The sequence below is a fragment of the Panulirus ornatus genome, chromosome 3 (assembly GCF_036320965.1).
Source record: "Panulirus ornatus isolate Po-2019 chromosome 3, ASM3632096v1, whole genome shotgun sequence".
Taxonomy (NCBI): Eukaryota; Metazoa; Arthropoda; class Malacostraca; order Decapoda; family Palinuridae; genus Panulirus; species Panulirus ornatus.
Window position 1 is genome coordinate 32,166,509 of NC_092226.1, and position 24,826 is coordinate 32,191,334.

Sequence of the window (24,826 nt, forward strand, 5' to 3'; positions counted from 1 at the left end):
CTTTACTATCATAGAACTGTACAATACGCCAGCTCTCTCTTCTGTGTCACAGGACCTTAACAACCGTTTTCTCTCCCTTCGTTGCCTCACAATACTACCTGCCTTATCTCTTCTTTCACTGTCCTCTAACCCCGACATGTCATATCTTTCCCTTCACTATCACATGGTCCTATCTACATTATCGCTTCCTTCACTATCACCGAACCCCGCCATGTTCTGTGGTTCTCTTCACCATCACAAAACTATTGCGTGAATTACCTCTTCTTTATTTTTTGTGGAAGTCACTCCGACCATATCTCTCTCTCATCACTGCCATAAAACTGTACAGTTCACTAACTCTCCCTTCACAATCACAAACCGTGGTATTCGTCATCTTTCCCTTCATTGTCACAAGCCTTACCATTCACCATCTGTCCCTTCAGTGTCACAGACCTAAACCATTCACTGTCTCAAGGCCCGGGTACACCATGCACCCCCTCCGTCCACTCGCATGAACCTTGCTAGTCACTAGAGCCCTCTTTCTCTCCACTCACACCAGACCATCTCCCTTGTTGTGACTGTTCCCTCCCTCCCTCCCCTACAGGAACCTGGAATGCACTGCCTCTGCTCAGACTGCCGTGCGTCTTGTCCGTACGTGCCGGACCTCAAGCCTGACCACCACATGCCCATGGTGGGCTCCATCGATGCCCTGGCCTTCTCCCTCATCATATTGTACGGCTTGTCGGCCATTGCCATCATTGTGGCCTCCTGCTACTGGAAACGTGGAGGCTCAGGTGAGAGAGAGAGAGAGAGAGAGAGAGAGAGAGAGAGAGAGAGAGAGAGAGAGAGAGAGAGAGAGAGAGACGTAGTTAGGGTCCACTCGTGTTGCATAACGTATGATGATTCATACAGAAAATTGTGTGTGTATATTATCAGAGTATGAAACAAAACTATATATACATAAATCATAGAACATACAAACCTCCAGCAGCCAGGATGGAACCCGGGACCCCTATGCAACAGGCGGGAGCGCTACCGCTAGGCTATGATCGCCCCTAATAGGATATAACTATTCGAATGCTATGTACTCGAATACCCTTCGTCTCACGTTGGTGAGCAACGGGGTCTACACCGGTCATTTCCCAACAGGCGCACATAGCCAGCAGATACCATTTTACCGAACCTGACTGTACAACGCGGAGGTATATGAATACGAACAAAGTGCATATGAACGCGCACTTTCATAGAACACAAACCTCCCAACAGCCAGGATCGAACTATTCGAATAATACGTACTCGAATACCCTTTGTCTTACGTTGGTGCGCGTTCATATGCACTTTGTTCGTATTCATATGCCTCCGCGTTATACAGTTAGGTTCGGTAAAATGGTATCTGCTGGCTGTGTGAGCTCGTTGGGAAATGACCGATGTAGACCCCGTTGCTCACCAATGTGAGACGAAGGGTATTCGAGTACATAGTAATCGAATAGTCATTTCCTATTAGGGGCGATCATAGCCTAGCGGTAGCGCTCCCGCCTGTTACACAGGGGTCCCGGGTTCGATCCTGGCTGTTGGAGGTTTGTATGTTCGATGAAAGTGCGCGTTCATATGCTCTTCTTCATATATATATATATATATATATATATATATATATATATATATATATAATAGAGCATGCACTGAAACAACGCTGTGTAAACGACTGAAAAACCATCCCAAAGGCTTGTACAGCGTCCTGTTGTGTAACTTATAAAACTTAACATTCGAGAATAATGGTGGGAGGAATTGAGCAAAGTAGGTCGGAGGTCTGACGTCGTAGTCTTCAACAAAGATTTTCTTGCATAGTATCCGGTATGGTCTGGGCAGAACTATGCCGCTGAAAAGATAAAATCATCAGTACGCAAGAAATATGTTGTTGTTTAACTTGATGTGCTGAGGCGTTTGCTGATCTGGAAAGTGTGAAGGTTAGAGAGGATGAGGGTAAGAAGAGAGGAGGGAAAACATTCAAATATTCGTTGTATAAGGAGAAATGGACGTTTCATAACGGCCAATGCTCGTGTGGCTAGTCTCGACTTAGGAACTATGGGAAGAAGCAGTCAATCGCGTCCTGTACGTCCAGATTTGATTGGCTGGGACAAACGTCGACAGCTCACGAAAAAGTGGCTGAAATTGTCTTTATAACAGAGAGAAGGAAGCTATATCATGACGATTGGATAAAGATTGTTGAAGAGAGGTAACGAGAATTGATAAGACGGAAGGTTTCTCGCTGCCCCTCTGGCTAAAAGAGGTTCTGAAAGGGTCACCCTAGATATGAGACCAGTGCTTCATACTGGAGAAAACGAGTTCCTTGTTGGTATGGAGCAGCTTCTCTGGAGGAGAGTTGTGTCCGGCAAATCGAGCTTTCGGGGGGCACACATTTTGTGGTGTTCTCGAAGTGGGGTTTTGCAGGACGGAGTGGAGACTGTGGTTACGCCTAGGTGATGTTACTGCAGGGTTGACTTGTAGTGCTTTAAGGCCTGAGTGTAGGAAACGTATGAGATTTGAAGATAGGCAAAAATTAATAATATGCACTATCGATCTTAATCAGGTCACTACTTCCCCATGTGGAGGTGCTGCACAGGTCAAATGTTAGATGAGAAATATGTTCATTGCGAGACATAGAGCGTCCATCCAGGTGTGAAGGGCAGGAAGCGAGTTGAAGAATGTAGATTGGAATCGTCGGACGTAAAGAGTGAACAGGATTAGGTGTTGAGGGAAGGGAATTGTTTATGGCGAGATCGTAAGCGGTAGAACAGAACCTTGAGGGACTCCAGTCTTGTTGGGACAGGAGGGAGAGAAGAGTGTTTCCATCGACGGCTACTGCGATGGAACGGCAAGAAGAGAATGCATGAGTCAGAGAACAGTGGAAGAAAAAAAAGAGGAAAAGTCAAAGGGAAGGAAGTTTAGTATGTAAAGTTTTGGGCCACAACCTATGAAAGGCTTTAGAAATGTCGAAGGTATCGAGAAAAAAAAGTAATTAAGAAAAATTCTGAAGCAAGGAGGGCTAGAGGCGAGTCACACAGGAGGTTAACCAGTAGACCTGACACCATGAAAGCTGTACTGTTCCTGTTCCTGTCGTAACATAAGAGCTCTTAGAGGGCTTGAACCTATGTTTATAGAGTTCCAGAGCGCCACTCATACCGTGGAGGACAGACTTTAATCCTTTCTATTTCTTGACTTCACCTCAGACTCCGGGGAGGGCAGCCACCCGGAGGGCTCCCCCAGCTGCCTAGAGGTTCTCTCAGCTGGTGTCGAGAAGACCATCAGCTCCATCTTCACAGCCTTCGGCAAAAGTAAGGCAAAATATGGCGTCATAATTCGTGTTTCTTTCTTTTATTCAACTCCAAACTTGATAAGTCATTCACCGATTCCTTTTACAGGCCTCATGAGACGTGTTTTGCGACCTTAGACTATTTACGAAAATTATTAGTTACTTTAGTTACTTGATAGTCACTCTAGTTACTATACAGTTACATTGTATCTTCACAGTTTAGTTACCTTAGTTACTTTCGTTATCTGGTAATCATTTTAGTTGATATAGTTACATTGCATCTATACAGTTACTTCAGTTACCCTACAGTTGCTTTACAGTTACGTTAGTTACTTTACAATTACGTTGGCAATATGTGTATATGTATATTCCTTCAAATCCACGGGAAAGTGACACGCGATAAGTTCCCAGGTTCAGTTTCGTGTTCATGATGACATCAGCAGGGAGATACATGATTTGTAGCATTGTTTTATTAATGTAGTTAAGTTTTACGTCCCAGTGTTGGGTGATTCCTCACGGTGGGTCTGATGGTTCTGGCCCTCCCACACGTCCATCCAGGGGTTCCGTGGAGGACCTTACCAAGTGATCCTTTTGCTTTTCTCGTGACAGCCGTGGCCCGAAACCCTTACGTCTTCTTGCTGCTTGGCGCCGCTCTCATCACAGGCCTGTGTGTGGGAGTGAGGGATCTCAAGGTGAGTTAAGGCAAGGGTGTGAGCCCTACTCAAGTCCGGGTGTGCTCTACATGGGCGATGGTGTGTTCGAAGGTCAGATGATAGTGGGTGAGGTTTACCTGACGAGTTGGAGTGGTAGTGGTTCATGACACCTCGTGTGGTTTATTTCTGGTAGGTAATCTTGGGAGTGGTTTGGTTCAGGTAAGGGTGTGTGTGTGGTTATTGCTAGGTAAGGAAATATGGAGGTAGGTCACTTTAGGAGGAGAGAACATAAGGGAGGTTCATCTTTAGGGAAGGCAGCGTGGACGTGGTTTACTCTGAGGGAGGGTAACGTGTGTACGGTTCGTTTCACAAAGCAATACTCTCGTGAGTTTCTGGCAGCTTGGTCATAAATTTCGCCTCGGAAGCCCCTACTTGCCGATTCGAGACCATCTCCTGGCAACCAGAGGGCTCGAAGGCAGCTGCTAGAACCCTTCGGCCACTCAACGCCTCTGAGTACTTAACTTTTCACCAGTATTACTGTAATATCCACATTATCTTGGAAACCTTACACTATGTAAATAGCTAAGTCTGCCTCCAAAAAACTGGGAGTTCTTTTTATATCTCGAAATTCCCTTTCTTCCGAACAGTTGCTCCTTTTATACAAGGGATTAATCCGTCCTTGTTTGGAGTACTGCTCTCACATCTGGGGTGGTTCTAGCTCTGTATCTTTACTCTGACAGAGTTGAGTGGATAGCGGTCCGACTTATAAACTTTACCAGGCTAAACCCAAAACTTGAACCACTTGCCCTGCGCCGCAATGTTGGTTCACTTTCCCTCTTCTGTAGGTATTTCATTGGTTGATACTCCCGAGAACAGGCTGCTTGTTCCCCCTAACACTAGCTAGATCACGCAGTGCTCGGTAAGCTGATACGTTGGCAAGTCAATGGTGGGCCATTTCGATGCCTGTTTCTGCTGGGTCAGACTACATCCCAGGATCAATATTTTTCATGATCTGTATCACTGATTTGAAGACAGGACTCGCCAGTCAAATATCAGAATCTGCCGATGACACGAAAGCAGGACATATAGCCGAGGCAAAGAAAGAATAGCTGAAGGTGAATTAGTCAAACCGATGGAGTGATGAAAGACGTGGGAGACTGGGTTTCATTGTCATGCATTTTGGGAATAAGAATGATAATTGTGAGTATGAAATGCTTGCTGAGCCATTATTAGAGGTAAAAAGAGTTAGAAACCCTGTAGTGATTATCAATAATGACCCACCCGCTGATAATACTGTAAAGCCACATGATTGCAAGGCTTTATCTCGTGTCTCCCACAACAATGTAATCATGACCGCAGGATGATGCCAATGTCCTGCAGCAGATAACCTTGTCATGGACCATCAGGGCTCCCATGTAGACAAGAGAGATAACACGAGGCATTTTAGGCCAGGGTCCTAGAGTGGAAAGAAGCTAAGAGAAGCGCATCATCATCATCAGACATGTTCCCTGAGGTGGAGAGATGTTGAGGTCAAGCGCATCATCATCAGACAGGGTCCCTGAGAGGAGAGATGTTGAGGGCAAGCGGATCAGGAGGTCCGGACATCCTTCAGCGTGTTATTGGTAAAAGTGCAGAACGAGGGTGACACAGGCACGCACGATGAATAAGTGAACATGACATGTAAAGAAGACTGGGTTATCAGTTTACCCAAGTCCGTGTGGGCTGCGTGTAGATGAAGGGTAACCGAGTGGAATGAGATGCATTGAGACAACACGAGAGATCAGGAAAATAATAGGTTTATGCAGGAACAGAACTGTCTGGATTTGATCTGTTTCCTAGAGATGAGAATGTTGAGGGAAATACCTGGTCCACGCGACGCCTATGTAGTCTATCTAGTCAGTAATTGGGCTTAAAATGTATTTTTGCTCGTCTCTGTTAACTCGTGTACCACCGGAATCTGATGATGAACACAAGAATATGAATAAAGGAAGATACTCGCAGAAAGGGAAGAAAGATCGCATAGAGGAATTCCTTGTGGATTTGTCTATGGAAGGGTAGGCGTCCGGGAAACCCAGCTAGAAGTCGAGCGTTCCCACAGTAGGGACAGAACAAGTGGGGGAATGAGTGGCGAGTTCGCGGATGAAGCTTGGGAGAGGCATAGGCGTATTACGTTGCCATGGGGTTATTCCTTGTAATGACACGTCAGTAATCAGGGGAGTCTTGGCTGGGGATGTAGGTGAAGCGGGACTGGAAAACCTGAAGCGAGCGGAAGTTGGCAGTACTTTTAGAAGAGGACGATACAGTGTGAAAGAGCGAGGCGTTGAACGAAGTTTGTGGTATGGTGAAAAGATCTGGGGATGATCATGTCGGAAGTGGCGTCATGAACGCTATTCCGGTGTCCGAGATTGTGGTCTGGGGCCAGATGATGACTGGGCGAGTCAACTTCAGAATTCAGAACATTCGGGAAGCACTTCAGACGAAGTAGAGATGGGAGATCGAAAGCCGAGACATTGGGGAGAACTTGGGTTAGATTATGAGGTGCAGAGCGGCATACTCGACTTTAGTGCCACTTTGGCCAGTATTCCACAATTGTAAACACAAGACCTGAATGCTGTTCTCGTTGATGTGTCGGTCAAAACCCACGGGGTGTCAAGAGCCACTGAAAAATCAACTTTCTCCTTTTTTTCTTCTGCAGGTGACGACGGATCCAGTGGAGTTGTGGGCCTCACCATCCTCCCGTTCCCGCCAGGACAAGGACTACTTCGACTCCCACTTCGGCCCCTTCTACAGGACGACGCAGATCATCATCACGCCCAAGGGATATGACTGGGTGAGTCGTGCTCTGAGGATAGGGGAGGTCTGGGGAAAGGATAAGGCGGGTACTGGGGCATGGATAGGGATGGCTTAAGTCAAGGATAAGGAGGGGACGTGTGGGGCACGGTTAGACAAGGAATGAGGCCAGGCTGTATAGAAGGTCCTTGGCGAGGATAGAGAGGATGAGGATAGTGAGAATGGTCTTCGGGGAAGTGTAGAGAAGGCCTGAGGTAAGAAGGTCATGGAGGGTTCTGGGGGCGAGGATAGGAAAGTTTGTGGCGAGGATTGGGATAGTCTTGCTGGAAGCGGAGGGGAAGGGAAGGATTTTGGGGATAGAATAGGGACGCCCTAAGTAAGGATAGGTAAGGCCTTAGAGGTGGGATAGGGAAGGCATACAGCAAGAATAGAGTGTGTTTCCGAAAAGGATAGCTTTAGGGTAGGAATGGGACAGAGAAAACTGTGAAAAGTTAAAATCCCTGGATAAAGGATAGGAAGAGTCCAAGGGCAAGGGGACAGGAGATCCTAGGCTAAGGACATGAAATGCCTTCGGGATAGGAGGGAGTGTTCCAAGGAAAGGATAGAGGAGCACGGGGGATAGGATAGGGATAACCCCGGAGCAAGGATAGGGAAGTCACTGGGACAAGCATGTGAAGGTCCCTGTGGCAAGGATAGGAAGGTTTCTGGAGCAAAGATATTAAAGATCCGGAAGCAAGGATAGGAAGGATCCTGGAGCAAGGATAGGAAGGATCTTGGAGCAAGGATAGAAAGGATCCTGGAGCAAGGATAGGAAGGATCCTGGAGCAAGGATAGGAAGGATCCTGAGGCAAGGATAGGAAGGATCCTGGAGCGAGGATAGCGAAGGTTGTGGTGGACGGTGAGGGTTATGAGGCGAGTTCTATCCCTGCTGACGTCATCAGGAGCATCTCATACTGTCAACAAGTGGAACGAAAATCGCCAAAGCTACTGTAGTAAACCTGACTTCAGGCCGTAATATAACATTGTCAAAGGAAAAAAAAAAAGGAAATATTAAATTTCTAATTATTTTATTCTTTAGGGAAAAAAATATTCCCATTTTCTTTTTCACCGATTAGTATATTTACATTTATTCCTGAAAGTGAATTTTCTTCTTTGTATCCTAAATCCCATTTTTCTTCTTGCCCTTCCTTCCTCAGTATAATGTGACCTTGATCGATGACACAACTTCGATCGGCTTAGAATACCAGTTCGGTCCTGCGCTGAACGAGACCTTCCTGAAGAAGGTGATGACCCTGCAGAACACCATCATTGGGGTAAGTAGTCGCTCTCTGGTGCTCCCGTGTAGCTGATGTTCCTGCAGGCGACGTGCAGGAGGGAGTGGTAGGTGGGAGGATTCCTGCTGGCTGATGTGCAGGAGGGATTGGTAGGTGGGAGGATTCCTGCTGGCTGATGTGCTGGAGGGAGTGGTAGGTGGAAGGATTCCTCTCTCTTGATGTGAAGAAGGGAGTGGGAGGACTCCTGCCGCCTGATGTGTAGGAGGGAGTGGTAGGTGGGAGGATTCCTCTCTGTTGATGTGAAGAAGGGAGTGGGAGGATTCCTGAGGGCTGATGTAGTGGAGGGAGTGGTAGGTGGGAGGATTCCTGCTGGCTGATGTACAGGAGGGAGTGGTAGGTGGAAGGATTCCTCTCTCTTGATGTGAAGAAGGGAGTGGGAGGACTCCTGAGGGCTGATGTGGTGGAGGGATTGGTAGATGGGAGGATTCCTGCTGGCTGATGTACAGGAGGGAGTGGTAGGTGGGAGGATTCCAGCTGGCTGATGTGCTAGAGGGTGGTAGGTGGGAGGATTCCTGCTAGCTAATATCCTGGAGGGTGGTAGGTGGGAGAATTCCTGTCCATTGAATTGCAGTAGGCAGTGGTAGGTGGGAGGATTCCTCCCCGCTGATGTGCTGGAGGGAGTGGTAGGTGGGAGGATTCACGCTGGCTGATGTGCTGGAGGGAGTGGTAGGTGGAAGGATTCCTACTGCCTGATGTGCTGGAGGGAGTGGTATGTGGGAGGATTCCTGCCGACTGATGTGCTGGAGGGAGTGGTAGATAGGATTCCTGCTGGCTGATGTGCTGGAGGGTGGTAGGTGGGAAGATTCCTGCCGGCTGATGTGCTGGAGGGAGTGGTTGGTGGGAGGATTCCTGCCGGCTGATGTGTTGGAGGGTGGTAGGTGGGAGGATTCCTGCCGGCTGATGTGCTGGAGGCAGTGGTTGGTGGGAGGATTCCTGCTGGCTGATGTGCTGGAGTGAGTGGTGGGTTGGAGGATTCCTGCCCGCTGATGTGCTGGAGGGAGTGTTAGGTGGCGTGATTCCTGTTCGCTGATGTGATGAAGGGATTGGTAGGTGGGGGATGCCTTCCTGCTGATGTGCTTTAAGGAGTGGTAGGTGGGAGGAATCCTGCTGGCTGATGTGCTGGAGGGAGAGATAGGTGGGAAGATTCCTGTCCGTTGATGTGCTGGAGGGAGTGGTAGGTGGGAGGATTCCTGCCGGCTGATGTGCTGGAGGCAGTGGTAGGTGGGAAGATTCCTGCTGGCTGATGTGTTGGGGGGAGTGATAGGTGGGGGCTTTCTCCTCGCTGATGTGCTGGAGGGAGTGGTAGGTGGGAGGATTCTTGCCGGCTGATGTGCTGGAGGGAGTGGTTGGTGGGAGGATTCCTGCTCGCTGATGGGCTGGAGGGAGTGGTAGGATTTCTGCCCACTGATGTGCTGGAGGGAATGGTAGGTGGGAGAATTTCTACCCGTTGATGTGCTGGAAGGAGTGGTAGGTGGGAGGATTCCTGCCGGCTGATGTGATGGAGGGAATGGTAGGGGGGAGGATTCCTCCCCGCTGATGGGCTGGAGGGAGTGGTAGGATTCCTGCCTGCTGATGAGTTGGAGTAGTGAGATCCTGTCGATGCTGGAGAGAGATGTGGAATTGTTCGCTGATGTGAGATGGTGTGGATCCTCCTGATGTGCTGGAGATGTAGGAGTTGTGCTTATGTGGAGGAGGAGATCCTGTCGTATGGGGGGGAGGGATCTGCGTTGATGTGGGAGTGGTAGGGGAGATTCTGCGATTGTGAGGATGATGGTGGTTATTCTTATGTAGGTGTAGAGATCCGGTGATGTCTGAGGTGTGGATTTCTGTGTGCGAGATCTGCCTGATGGCTGAGGTGTGGGGATCTGCGCTGATGTGAGGGTAGGGAGAGTTGATGGGAGTAGGTGTGAGATTTTGGACAGGTGTATGAGATCTGTGCTGATGTCTGGGTGTAGGGGGGGTCCTCCGGAGTGCTGGAGGTGGGGACTGCGCTGATGTGCTTGAGAAGGAAGGGAGATCTGTGTCGAGCAGTGGAGGTGGAGATCAGCGATTGTGGGAGGGTAGTGGAAATATTCTGCTGCTATATGTGTGAGTGGTGAGATTCCTCCTGAGTGAAGTGGATGGGATTGTTGTAGCGGGTTGGTGGAGATTCCTGCTGTGTTCGGAGGTAGAGGAGATCAGAGGATGTGTGGTTAGGTGAGGATTGCGGCAGATGTGTGGAGAGGATGGTGGTGGGAGATTCCTGTCCGTGATGTGGGAATGTGGTGATGTGTTAGGGGGGTGTTCCGACAGACATGTGTGGGAGGGTAGTAGGAGGGATTCTGACGGCTGATGTGTGGAGGGAGGGGTAGGTGGAAATTTCTGCGGAATATGAGTAGGGAAGTCGGTGGTAGAATTCCTGTCCGTTGATGTGAGTAGGTGGAGGTCGGGTGAGGATCTCCGAATGATGTGCTGAGGAGTGTTAGGGAGGGATTACCTGCCGCTGATTGCTGGGAGTGGTAGTGGTAGGTTCCGCCTGCTCTGTGTGTGGGCAGTTTCTGGTGGGATATTCTGTTGGCTGGTGTGGAGGAATGAGGTGATGTGGAGATGTCTTTGGTGAGTTCTGTGTAGGGGAGTGGTAGGTGGGAGGATTCCTGCTGGTGATGTGCTGGGGTGGTAGGTGGGAGGATTCGCTGGTTGATGTGTGGAGGGTTGTAGGTGGAGGTTCCGCTGTGTGCTGTGCTGGAGGTGAGTGGTAGTGGGAGGATCTGATGGCTGATGTCTGGAGGGAGTGGTAGATCTGGAGTCTGCCCGTTGATGGTGGAGGTGGAGATGCTAGTGGGAGGGTGTTCCCTGGCTAGTGTGAGGGAGTGGGAGATGCGAGTCCTGGTGAGTGATGTGGAGGAGTGGTAGATGGGAGGATTCGTGCCGTGATGCTGCAGGTGAGTGGGGGGAGGGAGGGAGGTTCCGGAGGCTGATGTGTGAGGGAGTGGTAGTGGAGACCTCTCGGCTGATGTGCTGGAGGGAGTGGTAGGTGGGAGATCCTCGGTTGATGTGGGAGGAGTGGAGGATCAGTGACGGCTGATGTGCGGAGGTGTGGTAGGTGGGAGGATTCCTGCCGCTGATGGTGAGGGAGTGTAGGTGGAATATTCCTGCTGGCTATATGCTGGAGGGTGGTAGATGGGAGAATTTGTCATTGAGTGAATAGGCAGTATAGGGGAGGATTCCTCCGTGAGTGCTGGGGGGAGAGGTAGGTGGAATTCACGCTGGCTATTGTGGGGAGTGGTAGTGGAGGATCAGCTGGTGATGCGGAGGGAGTGGTAGGTGGAAGGATTCCGCTATGATGTGCTGGAGGAGTGGTGGTGGGAGGATTCTGTCCTTTGATGTCGGAGGAGTGGTAGGGGAGATTCTGCCGACTGATGTGCTGGAGGGAGTGTAGATAGGAGGATTCCTGCTGGCTGATTGCTGGAGGTGGTAGGTGGGAGGATTCGCCGGCTGATGTGCTGGGAGTGGTTGCTGAGGTATCCTGCTGGTGATGTGTGGATGGTGGTGGGTTGGAGGATTCCTGCCGTGCGTGGAGTTGTAGGGGATTGTTGGTGGCGTGATTCCTGTCCGCGGGATGGTGGAAGGATTGGTAGGGGATGTGATTCGTGTAGATGTTGCTGTTATGGTGGGTGGTGGGAGGGGAGATTCCGCTGGTTGATGTGATGGAGGGAGTTGTAGGTGGAAGGGTTCCTGGTGCCTGATGTGCTGGAGGGAGTGGTAGGTGGGAGGATTCCTGATGGCTGATGTGGGGGAGTGGTAGTCGGAGGTTCTGCGTGATGTGCAGGAGGAGTGCTAGTGGGAGGGTTCCTGCCGACTGATGTGTAAGGGTGGGGTGGGAGGATTCCTGCTGGCTGATGTGCTGGAGGGAGTGGTAGATGGGAGGATTCCTGCCCGTTGATGTGCAGGAGGGAGTGGTAGGTGGGAGGGTTCCTGCCGGCTGATGTGCTGAAGGGTGTGGTAGATGGGAGGAGACCTGCTGGCTGATGTGCTGGAGGGAGTAATAGGTGGGATGATTCCTCTCTGTTGATGTGAAGGAGGGAGTGGGAGGATTCCTGACGGCTGATGTGCTGGAGGGTGTGGTAGGTGGGAGGATTCCTGCCGGCTGATGTGCTGGAGGGAGTGGTAGGTGGGAATATTCCTGCTGGCTAATATGCTGGAGGGTGGTAGATGGGAGAATTCCTGTCCATTGAGTTGCAATAGGCAGTAGTAGGTGGGAGGATTCCTCCCCGCTGATGTGCTTGGGGGGAGAGGTAGGTGGGAGGATTCACGCTGGCTGATGTGCTGGGGGGAGTGGTAGGTGAGAGGATTCACGCTGGCTGATGTGCTGGAGGGAGTGGTAGGTGGAAGGATTCCTGCTGCATGATGTGCTGGAGGGAGTGGTGGGTGGGAGGATTCCTGTCCTTTGATGTACAGGAGGGAGTGGTATGTGGGAGGATTCCTGCCGACTGATGTGCTGGAGGGAGTGGTAGATAGGAGGATTCCTGCTGGCTGATGTGCTGGAGGGTGGTAGGTGGGAGGATTCCTGCCGGCTGATGTGCTGGAGGCAGTGGTTGGTGGGAGGATTCCTGCTGGCTGATGTGCTGGAGTGAGTGGTGGGTTGGAGGATTCCTGCCCGCTGATGTGCTGGAGGGAGTGTTAGGTGGCGTGATTCCTGTCCGCTGATGTGATGAAGGGATTGGTAGGTGGGGAATGCATTCCTGCTGATGTGCTTTAAGGAGTGGTAGGTGGGAGGAATCCTGCTGGCTGATGTGCTGGAGGGAGAGATAGGTGGGAAGATTCCTGTCCGTTGATGTGCTGGAGGGAGTGGTAGGTGGGAGGATTCCTGCCGGCTGATGTGCTGGAGGCAGTGGTAGGTGGGAGGATTCCTGCTGGCTGATGTGCTGGAGGGAGTGGTTGGAGGGAGGATTCCTGCTCGCTGATGTGCTGGAGGGAGTGGTAGGTGGGAGGATTCCTGCTGGCTGATGTACTGGAGGGAGCGATAGGTGGGAAGATTCCTGTCAGTTGATGTGCTGGAGGGCGTGATGGGTGGCAGCATTCCTGCCGGTTGATGTGCTGGAGGGAGTGGTAGGTGGGAGGATTCCTGCTGGTTGATATGCTGGAGACAGTGGTAGGCGGGAAGATTCCTGCCGGCTTACGTGCTGGAGGGAGTGGTAGATGGAGAATTTCTCCCCGCTGATGTGCTGGAGGGAATGTTAAGTGGGAGTATTCCTACCCGTTGATGTGCTGGAGGGAGTGGTAAGTTGGAGGATTCCTGCCGGATGATGTGCTGGAGGGAGTGGTTGGTGGGAGGATTCCTGCTCGCTGATAGGCTGGAGGGAGTGGTAGGATTTCTGCCCACTGATGTGCTGGAGGTAATGGTAGGTGGGAGAATTTCTACCCGTTGATGTGCTCTAGGGAGTGTTAGGTGGGAGTATCCCTGCCGGCTGATGTGATGGAGGGAATGGTAGGTGGGAGGATTCCTCCCCGCTGATGGGCTGGAGGGAGTGGTAGGATTTCTGCCCGCTGATGGTTGGAGGGAATTGTAGCTAGGAGGGTTCTTGCCCGCCGATGGGCTGGAGGGAGTGGTAGGATTCCTGCCTGCTGATGTGCTGGGGGGAGTGGTAGGTAAGAGGATTCCTGTCCGTTTATGTGCTGGAGAGAGTGATAGGTGGGGGATTCGTTTCCGCTGATGTGCTGAAGGGACTGGTTGATGGGGGATTCCTCCCCACTGATGTGCTGGAGGTAATTGTAGGTGGGAGGATTCCTGCTGCCTGATGTGGTGGAGGGAGTGATAGGTAGGAGGATTCCTGTTCGTTGATGTGCAGGAGGGAGTGGTAGGTGGAAGGATTCTTGCCGGCTGATGTGCTGGAGGGAGTGGTAGGTGGGAGGATTCCTGCTGGCTGATGTGCTGGAGGGAGTGATAGATGGGATTATTCCTCTCAGTTGATGTGGTGGATGGAGTGGTAGGTGGGAGGATTCCTGACGGTTGATGTGCCGGAGGAAGTGGTAGGTGGGAGGATTCCTGTCCGTTGATATGCAGGAGTTAGTGGTAGGTGGGAGGATTCCTACCGGCTGATGTGCTGGAGGAAGTGGTAGGTGGGAATATTCCTGTTATCTAATATGCTGGAGGGTGGTAGGTGGGAGAATTCCTGTCCGTTGATGTGCAGTAGGCAGTGGTAGGAGGGAGGATTCCTGCCGGATGATGTGCTGGAGGGAGTGGTAGATGGGGGACTTCTCGCTGAAGTGCTGGTAGGATTCCTGCTGGCTGATGTGCTGGATAGGGCGATAGGTGGGAAGATTCCTGTCCGTTGATGTGCTGGAGGTAGTGATAGGTGGGAGGATTCCTGCTGGCTGATGTGTTTGAGGGAGTGATAGATGGGAGGATTTCTGCCTGCTGATGTGCTGGAGGAAGTGGTAGGTGGGAGGATTCCTTCCGGCTGATGTGCTGGAGGCAGGGGCAGGTGGGAGGATTCCTGCCCGCTGATGTGCTAAAGGGATTGGTTGGTGGAAGGATTCCTGCTGGCTGATCTGCCGGAGGGAGTGGTAGGTGAGAGTATTCTTGTTGGCTGAAGTGCTGACGGGAGTGGTAGGTGGGAGGATTCCTGGTGGCTGATGTGCTTGAGGGAGTGGTTAGGTGGGAGGACTCTTGCCCGCTGACGTGCTAGAGGGAGTGATAGGTGGGGGAGTCCTAACCGCTGATGTGCTGGAGGGTTTGGTAGATTGGGGATTTCTCCCTGCTGATGTGCTGGAGGGATTGGTAGATTGGGGATTTCTTCCTGCTGATGTGTTTGAGGGAGTGATAAGTGGGTGGATTCCTGTCCTCTGATATGCTGGAGGGAGTGGTAAGTGGGAGGATTCCTGCCGGCTGATGTGCCGGAGGGAGTGTTAGGTGGGAGGATTCCTGCTGGCTGATGTGCTGGAGGAGTGGTAGGTGGAGGATTCTGCTGATGTGCGAGGAGTGTAGGTGGAGGATTCCTGCTGGCTGATGTGCTGGAGGGAGTGGTAGGTGGGAGGATTTCTGCTGGCTGATGTGCTGGAGGGAGTGGTAGGTGGGAGGATTCCTGCTGGCTGATGTGCTGGAGGGATGGTAGGTGGGAGGATTCCTGCGGCTGATGTGCTGGAGGGAGTGGTAGGTGGGGGATTCCTGCCGGCTGATGTGCTGAGGGAGTGGTAGGTGGGGATTCCTGCTGCTGATGTGCTGGGGGAGTGGTAGGTGGGAGGATTCCTGCCCGATGTGTCGGATAGTGGTAGGTGGATTCTGCGGCTGAGTGTTAGGAGTGGTAGGGAGGATTCCTGCCGTTGATGTGCAGGAGGCAGTGGTAGGTGGGAGTTCCTCTGCTGATGTGCTGGAGGGAGTGGTAGTGGGAGGATTCCTGTCCGTCTGATGTGCAGGAGGAGTGGTAGGTGGAATTCCTGCGGCTGATGTGCTGGAGGGAGTGGGTGGGGGATTCCTGTCCGCTGATGTGAGAGGATTGGTAGGTGGGAATGTTCCTGCTGATGTGCTAGGGTGGTAGTGGAGAATCTGGTGTGTGCGGAGGGAGGTAGTGGGAGATTCCTGCCGTGATGTGCTGGGGGAGTGTAGGTGGGAGGATTCTCCGGCTGATGTGCTGGAGGAGGTGGTGGGGATTCCTGCTGCTGATGTGCGGAGGGAGTGGTTGGGAGGATTCCTGCTCCTGATGTGCTGAGGGAGTGGTAGGTGGAGGATTCCTGCTGTGATGTCGGAGGGAGCGATAGGTGGGAGATTCCTGTCAGTTGATGTGCTGGAGGGTGATGGTGGCAGATTCCTGCCGTTGATGTGCTGGAGGGGTAGTGGAGGATTCCTGCGGTTGATATGCTGGAGACGTGGTAGGGGGAAGATTCCTGCCGCTACGTGCTGGAGGGAGTGGTAGTGGAGAATTTCCCCGCTGATGTGCTGGAGGAATGTAAGTGGGAGTATTCCTACCGTTGATGTGCAGGAGGGAGTGGTAGGTGGGAGGATTCCTGCTGGTTGATGTGCTGGAGGGAGTGATTGGTGGGAGGATTCCTGCCCGCTGATGTGCTGGAGGGAGTGGTAGGTAGAAGGATTCCTGCTGGTTAATATGCTGGAGGGTGGTAGTTGAGAGAATTTTTGTCCGTTGATGTGCTGGAGAGAGAGTGGTAGGTGGGAGGATTCCTGACTGCTGACGTGCTAGAGGGAGTGATATGTGGGAGATTCCTGTCCGCTGATGTGCTGGAGGGATTGGCAGGTTGGGGACTCCTCCCTGCTGATGTGGTGGAGGAAGTGGTAGGTTGGGGATTCCTGCTCGCTGATGTGCTGGAAGGAGTGGTAGCTGGTAGGATTCCTGTCCGTTGATGTGCAGGAGGCAGTGGTAGGTGGTAGGATTCCTTCCCGCTGTAGTGCTGGAAGGAGTGGTAGGTGGGAGGATTCCTGCTGGCTGAAGTGCTGGAGGGAGTGGTAGGTGGGAGGATTCCTGTCCGTTGATGTGCAGGAGGCAGTAGTAGGTGGGAGGATTCCTGTCCGTTGATGTGCAGGTTGCCGTGGTAGGTGGTAGGATTCCTGCTGGCTGATGTGCTGGAGGGAGTGGTAGGTGGGAGGATTCCTGTCGGCTGATGTGCTGGAGGGATTGGTAGGTGGGAGGATTCCTGTCGGCTGATGTGCTGGAGGGATTGGTAGGTGGGGGACTCCTTCCCGCTGATCTGCTGGAAGAAATGGTAGGTGGGAGGATTCCTGACGGCTGATGTGCTGGAGGGAGTGGTAGATGGGAGGATTCCTGCTGGTTGATGTGCTGGAGGGAGTGACTGGTGGGAGGATTCCTGTCCGCTGATGTGCTGGAGGGAGTGGTAGGTGGGAGGATTCCTGACGGCTGATGTGCTGGAGGGAGTGACTGGTGGGAGGATTCCTGCAGGCTGATGTGCTGTAGGGAGTGGTTGGTGGGGGATTTCTCTTCGCTGATGTACTGGATGGAGTGGTAGCTGGTAGGATTCCAGCCCGCTGTAGTGCTGGAGGGAGTGGTAGGTGGGAGGATTCCTGTCCGCTGATGTGCTGACGGGATTGTTAGGTTGGGGATGCCTCCCCGCTGATTTGCTGGAGGGAGTGGTAGGTGGGAGTATTCCTGCTTGCTGATGTGCTGGAATGAGCGTTAGGTGGGGGATTCCTGTCCGCTGATGTGCTGACGGGATTGGCAGGTTGGGGATGTCTCCCCGCTGATTTGCTGGAGGCAGTGGTAGGTGGGAGTATTCCTGCTAGCTGACGTGGTTGTGGCAATGGTAGGTGGGAAGATTCCTCCCGGCTGATGTGCTGGAGGAAGCGGTAGGTTGGGGATTCCTGCTCGCTGATGTGCTGGAAGGAGTGGTAGGTGGTAGGATTCCTGTCCGTTGATGTGCAGGAGGCAGTGGTAGTTGGTAGGATTCCTGCTGGCTGATGTGCTGGAGGGAGTGGTAGGTGGAAGGATTCCTGCTGGCTGATGTGCTGGAGAGTGGTGGGTGGGAGGATTCCTGTCCGTTGATGTGCAGGAGGCAGTGGTAGGTGGGAGGATTCCTGTCCATTGACGTGCTGGATGCAGTGGTAGGTGGTAGGATTCCTTCTGGCTGATGTGCTGGAGGGAGTGGTAGGTGGGAGGATTCCTGTCAGGCTGATGTGCTGGAGGGATTGGTAGGTGGGGGACTCCTCCCCCCTGATGTGCTGGAAGAAATGGTAGGTGGGAGGATTCCTGACGGCTGATGTGCTGGAGGGAGTGGTAGATGGGAGGATTCCTGCTGGTTGATGTGCTGGAGGGAGTGATTGGTGGGAGGATTCCTGCCCGCTGATGTGGTGGAGGGAGTGGTAGGTAGAAGGATTCCTGCTGGTTAATATGCTGGAGGGTGGTAGTTGAGAGAATTTTTGTCCGTTGATGTGCTGGAGAGAGAGTGGTATGTGGGAGGATTCCTGACTGCTGACGTGCTAGAGGGAGTGATATGTGGGAGATTCATGTCCGCTGATGTGCTAGAGGGATTGGCAGGTTGGGGACTCCTCCCTGCTTATGTGGTGGATGGAGTGGTAGGTGGGATGATTCCTGTCCTCTGATGTGCTGGAGGGAGTGGTAAGTGGGAGGATTCCTGTCCGTTGATGTGCTGGAGGGAGTGGTAGGTGGGAGGATTCCTGCAGGCTGATGTGCTGTAGGGAGTGGTTGGTGGGGGATTTCTCTTCGCTGATGCACTGGATGGAGTGGTAGCTGGTAGGATTCCAGCCCGCTGTAGTGCTGGAGGGAGTGGTAGGTGGGAGGATTCCTGTCCGCTGATGTGCTGGAGGGAGTGGTAGGTGGGAGGATTCCTGTTGGCTGATGTGCTGGAGGGAGTGGTAGGTGGGAGGATTCCTGCTGGCTCATGTGCTTGAGGGAGTGTTAGGTGGGGGATTCCTGTCCGCTGATGTTCTGCGGGATTGGTAGGTTGGGGATGCCTCTCCGCTGATTTGCTGGAGGGAGTGGTAAGTGGGAGTATTCCTGCTAGCTGATGTGGTGGAGGCAATGGTAGGTGAAAAGATTCCTCCCGGCTGATGTGCTGGAGGAAGCGGTAGGTTGGGGATTCCTGCTCGCTGATGTGCTGGAAGGAGTGTTAGGTGGTAGGATTCCTGTCCGTTGATGTGCAGGAGGCAGTGGTAGCTGGTAGGATTCCTGTCCGTTGATGTGCAGGAGGCAGTGGTAGGTGGAAGGATTCCTGTCCGCTGATGTGCCGGAGGGAGTGGTAGGTGGAAGGATTCCTGCTGGCTGATGTGCTGGAAGGAGTGGTAGGTGGGAGGATTCCTGCTGGCTGAAGTGCTGGAGGGTTGTAGGTGGGAGGATTCCTGTCCGTTGATGTGCAGGAGGCAGTGGTAGGTGGGAGGATTCCTGTCCGTTGATGTGCAGGATGCAGTGGTAGGTGGTAGGATTCCTACTGGCTTATGTGCTGGAGGGAGTGGTAGGTGGGAGGATTCCTGTCGGCTGATGTGCTGGAGGGATTGGTAGGTGGGGGACTCCTCCCCGCTGATGTGCTGGAAGAAATGGTGGGTGGGAGGATTCCTGACGGCTGATGTGCTGGAGGGTGTGGTAAATGGTAGGATTCCTGCTGGTTGATGTGGTGGAGGGAGTGATCGGTGGGAGGATTCCTGCCCGCTGATGTGGTGGAGGGAGTGGTAGGTAGAAGGATTCCTGCTGGTTAATATGCTGGAGAGTGGTAGTTGAGAGACTTTTTGTCCGTTGATGTACTGGAGAGAGAGTGGTAGGTGGGAGGATTCCTGACTGCTGACGTGCTAGAGGGAGTGATATGTGGGAGATTCCTGTCCGCTGATGTGCTGGAGGGATTGGCAGGTTGGGGACTCCTCCCTGCTGATGTGGTGGAGGGAGTGTTAGTTGGGAGGATTCCTGTCCTCTGATGTGCTGGAGGGAGTGATAAGTGGGAGGATTCCTGCCGGCTGATGTGCTGGAGGGAGTGGTAGGTGGGAGAATTCCTGCAGGTTGATGTGCTGATGGGAGTGATTGGTGGGAGGATTCCTGTCCGTTGATGTGCAGGAGGGAGTGGTAGGTGGGAGGATACCTGCCGGCTGATGTGCTGTAGGGAGTGGTTGGTGGGGGATTCCTCCTCGCTGATGTACTGGATGGAGTGGTAGCTGGTAGGATTCCTGACCGCTGTAGTGCTGGAGGGAGTGGTAGGTGGGAGGATTCCTGACTGCTGATGTGCTGGAGGGAGTGGTAGGTGGGAGGATTCCTGTTGGCTGATGTGCTGGAGGGAGTGGTAGGTGGGAGGATTCCTGCCGGCTGATGTGCTGGAGGGAGCGTTAGGTGGGGGATTCCTGTCCGCTGATGTGCTGACGCGATTGTTAGGTTGGGGATGCCTCCCCGCTGATTTACTGGAGGGAGTGGTAGGTGGGATTATTCCTGATTGCCGATGTGCTGGAGGGAGTGGTAGGTGGGAGGATTCCTGTCCGTTGATTTGGTGGAGTGAGTGGTAGGTGGGAGGATTCCTGCCGGCTGATGTGGTGGAGGGAGTGGTAGGTGGGGGATTCCTGTTGGCTGATGTGCTGACGGGATTGGTAGGTTGGGGATGCCTCCCCACTGATTTACTGGAGGGAGTGGTAGGTGGGAGTATTCCTGCTATCTGATGTGCTGGAGGAAGTGGTAGGTGGGGGATTCCTGCTCGCTGGTGTGCTGGAAGGAGTGGTAGCTGGTAGGATTCCTGTCCGTTGATGTGCAGGAGGCAGTGGTAGGATTCCTGCTGGCTGATTTACTGGAAGGAATAGTAGGTGGGAGGATTCCTGCCGGCTGAAGTGCTGGAGGGAGTGGTAGGTGGGAGGATTCCTGTCTGTTGATGTGCAGGATGCAGTGGTAGGTGGTAGGTTCCTGCTGGCTGATGTGCTGGAGGGAGTGGTAGGTGGGAGGATTCCTGTCGGCTGATGTGCTGGAGGCATTGGCAGGTGGGGGACTCCTCCCCGCTGATGTGCTGGAAGAAATGGTAGGTGGGAGGATTCCTGACGGCTGATGTGCTGGAGGGAGTGGTAGATGGGAGTATTCCTGCTGGTTGATGTGCTGGAGGGAGTGATTGGTGGGAGGATTCCTGCCCGCTGATGTGGTGGAGGGAGTGTTAGCTGGTAGGATTCCTGTCCGTTGATGTGCAGGAGGCAGTGGTAGTTGGTAGGATTCCTGCTGGCTGATGTGCTGGAAGGAGTGGTAGGTGGGAGGATTCCTGCTGGCTGAAGTGCTGGAGGGTAGTAGGTGGGAGGATTCCTGTCCGTTGATGTGCAGGAGGCAGTGGTAAGTGGGAGGATTCCTGTCCGTTGATGAGCAGGATGCAGTGGTAGGTGGTAGGATTCCTGCTGTCTGATGTGCTGGAGGGAGTGGTAGGTGGGAGGATTCCTGTCGGCTGATGTGCTGGAGGGATTGGTAGGTAGGGGACTCCTCCCCGCTGATGTGCTGGAAGAAATGGTAGGTGGGAGGATTCCTGACATCTGATGTGCTGGAGGGAGTGGTAAATGGTAGTATTCCTGCAGGTTGATGTGCTGGAGGGAGTGATTGGTGGGAGTATTCCTGCCCGTTGATGTGGTGGAGGGAGTGGTAGGTAGAAGGATTCCTGCAGGCTGATGTGCTGGAGGGAGTGGTAGGTGGGAGGATTCCTGACTGCTGACGTGCTAGAGGGAGTGATATGTGGGAGATTCCTGTCCGCTGATGTGCTGGAGGGATTGGCAGGTTGGGGACTCCTCCCTGCTGATGTGGTGGAGGGATTGGTAGGTGGGATGATTCCTGTCTGATGTGCTGGAGGGAGTGGTAAGTGGGAGGATTCCTGCCGGCTGATGTGCTGGAAGGAGTGGTAGGTGGGAGGATTCCTGCAGGCTGATGTGCTGATGGGAGTGATTGGTGGGAGGATTCCTGTCCGTTGATGTGCAGGAGGGAGTGGTAGGTGGGAGGATACCTGCCGGCTGATGTGCTGTCGGGAGTGGTTGATGGGGGATTCCTCCTCGCTGATGTACTGGAGGGAGTGGTAGCTGGTAGGATTCCTGCTGGCTGATGTACTGGAGGGAGTGGTAGGTGGGAGGATTCCTGTTGGCTGATGTGCTTGGAGGGAGTGGTAGGTGGGAGGATTCCTGTTGGCTGATGTGCTGGAGGGAGTGGTAGGTGGGAGGATTCCTGCCGGCTGATATGCTGAAGGGAGTGGTAGGTGGGAGTGTTTCTGCTGGCTGATGTGCTTGAGGGAGTGTTAGGTGGGGGATTCCTGTCCGCTGATGTGCTGACGGGATTGGTAGATTGAGGATGCCTCCCCGCTGATTTGCTGTAGGGAGTGGTAGGTGGGAGTATTCCTGCTGGCTGATGTGGTGGAGGCAGTGGTAGGTGGGAAGATTCCTGCGGGCTGATGTGCTGGAGGAAGTGGTAGGTTAGGGATTCCTGTTCGCTGATGTGCTGGAAGGAGTGGTAGCTGGTAGGATTCCTGTCCGTTGATGTGCAGGAGGCAGTGGTAGCTGGTAGGATTCCTGTCCGTTGATGTGCAGGAGGCAGTGGTAGGTGGTAGGATTCCTGCTGGCTGATGTGCTGGAGGGAGTGGTAGGTGGGAGGATTCTTGTCGGCTGATGTGCTGGAGGGATTGGTAGGTGGGGCACTCCTCCCCGCTGATGTGCTGGAAGAAATGGTAGGTGGGAGGATTCCTGACGGCTGATGTGCTGGAGGGAGTGGTAGATGGGAGGATTCCTGCAGGTTGATATGCTGGAGGGAGTGATTGGTGGGAGGATTCCTGCCCGTTGATGTGGTGGAGGGAGTGGTAGGTAGAAGGATTCCTGCAGGCTGATGTGCTGGAGGGAGTGGTAGGTGGGAGGATTCCTGACTGCTGACGTGCTAGAGGGAGTGATATGTGGGAGATTCCTGTCCGCTGATGTGCTGGAGGGATTGGCAGGTTGGGGACTCCTTCCTGCTGATGTGGTGGAGGGAGGGGTAGGTGGGAGGATTCCTGTCCTCTGATGTGCTGGAGGGAGTGGTAAGTGGGAGGATTCCTGCCGGCTGATGTGCTGGAGGGAGTGGTAGGTGGGAGGATTCCTGCAGGCTGATGTGCTGATGGGAGTGATAGGTGGGAGGATTCCAGTCCGTTGATGTGCAGGAGGGAGTGGTAGGTGGGAGTATATCTGCCGGCTGATGTGCTGTAGGGAGTGGTTGGTGGGGGATTCCTCCTCGCTGATGTACTGGAGGGAGTGGTAGCTGGTAGGATTCCTGCCCGCTATAGTGCTGGAGGGAGTGGTAGGTGGGAGGATTCCTGTTGGCTGATGCGCTGGAGGCAGTGGTAGGTTGGAGGATTCCTGCTGGCTGATGTGATAGAGGGAGTGGTATAGGTGAGAGAATTCCTACCGGCTGATGTGCTGGAGGCGTTGGTAGATGGTGGATTCCTTCACGCTTATGTGCTGGAGGGAGTGGAAGTTCGAGGATTCCTGTCCGCTGATGGGTTGGAGGGAGTGGTAGGTGGGAGGATTCCTGCTCTCTAATGTGCTGGAGGGATTTGTAGATTGGAGGACTCCTGCAGGCTGATGTAGTGGAGGGAGTGGTAGGTGGGAGGATTCCTGCCCGTTGATGTGCTGGAGGGAGTGGTAGGTGGGAGGATTCCTGCCCGTTGATGTGCTGGAGGGAGTGGTGGGGAGAGGATTCCTCCCCGTTGAAGTGCTGGAGGGAGTGATAGGTGAGAGGATTCTTGTTGGCTGATGTGCTGGAGGGAGTGGTAGGTGGGAGGATTCTTGTTGGTTGATGTGCTGGTGGGAGTGGTAGGTGGCAAGATTCTTGCCGGCTGATGTGCTGGAGGGAGTGGTAGGTGTGAGGATTCCTGCAGGCTGATGTGCTGGAGAGAGTGGTATGATCCCTGTTAACTGACATACATAAATGTAATGTTATTTGGTTTAGCAGGATGGAGCTACAGATTACTTTGGCATGTTTGAATGAGAAAATTTGGACGTAGTGCTGGTTTCATATTTGAGAAAGACAAAATTAATGACATTTCGAAGTAATCTTTGCCCCCCTCCCGCTTGGAGGGCACCAAGGGTAACCTCACACTGCTAAACGTCTGCCCGTGTCTTCGTTTTGTTGGTGGATGTCACTGTTTCTCTCCACTCAGCTTCAGGGAGACTACAACGGCGAGAAAGTGAACCTGACAGACGTTTGTGTGAAGCCCTTGGCACCGCAAGAAGATCACTGCCTCATCCAGAGCATCCTGAACTACTGGCAGAACGACCCCGACCTCCTGGAGGAGTCCATCGCCAAAGGAGACTTTCCAGAGCACTTCATCGACTGTGTCAGGTGGGTCGAGGCGGCGGCCTCCTCTGTCAAATTTTTCCTGACGTCTTTTTTTGTATACGACCCGCGAGGCCAAGGGTGCGACCTAAGGGCACGATCTAAGGGTATCGTGACCTGACCTTTAACCTGACACACAAGGAGGAAAGGCACACAAGTTTATACCTAAGAGTCGTACCGTCGTACGTCGTTTTTAAAGCCAATTTACTTTTTCATGAGAGACTTGCAGGTTCGGCAGCATCAGGGGGTAGCAGACAGCAACACCCTCAGCTGTGCACTGGATATGGGACTGGTTCATTTTAGCTTTAACGTCACTCATATTTGTCATCTCTTGCTCAGCCATGTGTTATAAATCGTATAGCAACCTTGACACCTTTGTATTATGACTAGTAAGCAACTACTCCCTCCACAGTCGTGGAAGGTATCGCTTGAATCAAACTAATTTTTATTCTTTCTTCAAATTTCTCTCATCCTGCAGTAACCCAACCAGCGTGGCCCCATACTGCCTGGGCACCTACGGTGGTGTTGTGTTCCCGTATACGGCTCTGGGAGGCTACCTGAAGGAGGGCGACGTAATCTCTGATAGTCCCCACTACACCGAGTCAACAGCCCTCATTATCACGATCATTATCACCAACCATCATGATAAGGAACAGCTGGGCCCCGCTCTCGCCTGGGAGAAAAAGTGAGTCTTTCATGTTGTGGCAAACCTGGAAAATCCATAATGTCAAATGTTTTGTGGCGAAGAAATCCCATGAGATGTGTATTAAGATTAACCTGAAGGCGAAATAATGGCACACAGTGATGGGGCATAGAATCTTTCCCAAATACATATTTTTTTTTTCCAAGAAAAAATAGACTAGAATACTTGGAATGTTTGAAGTTTCGTGAGCATTTATTTTTTTGTTTTGTTTTTCAAAGTGTCTTGATGAATGGGAAGTGCTTGGGAAATGTACACAGTGGAAAACCTGATGGTATATAAAACATTTGTCTGCTAGAGAACAGTGGTAGCAT

At 52.7% G+C, this 24,826-nt stretch overlaps 1 protein-coding gene across 1 annotated transcript in view; it reads left to right on the forward strand.

Annotated features, from left to right (window-relative positions):
- Nucleotides 1-24,826, forward strand: part of LOC139761943 (NPC intracellular cholesterol transporter 1-like) — a 58,520-nt gene that overhangs the window by 15,273 nt on the left and 18,421 nt on the right. The window contains exons 6-12 of the mRNA XM_071686647.1: nt 584-773; nt 3,207-3,311; nt 3,899-3,981; nt 6,638-6,772; nt 7,929-8,045; nt 23,637-23,818; nt 24,291-24,497. Of these exons, the coding sequence (XP_071542748.1) occupies nt 584-773; nt 3,207-3,311; nt 3,899-3,981; nt 6,638-6,772; nt 7,929-8,045; nt 23,637-23,818; nt 24,291-24,497 (1,019 nt within the window). The remainder of the gene's footprint in view (nt 1-583; nt 774-3,206; nt 3,312-3,898; nt 3,982-6,637; nt 6,773-7,928; nt 8,046-23,636; nt 23,819-24,290; nt 24,498-24,826) is intronic.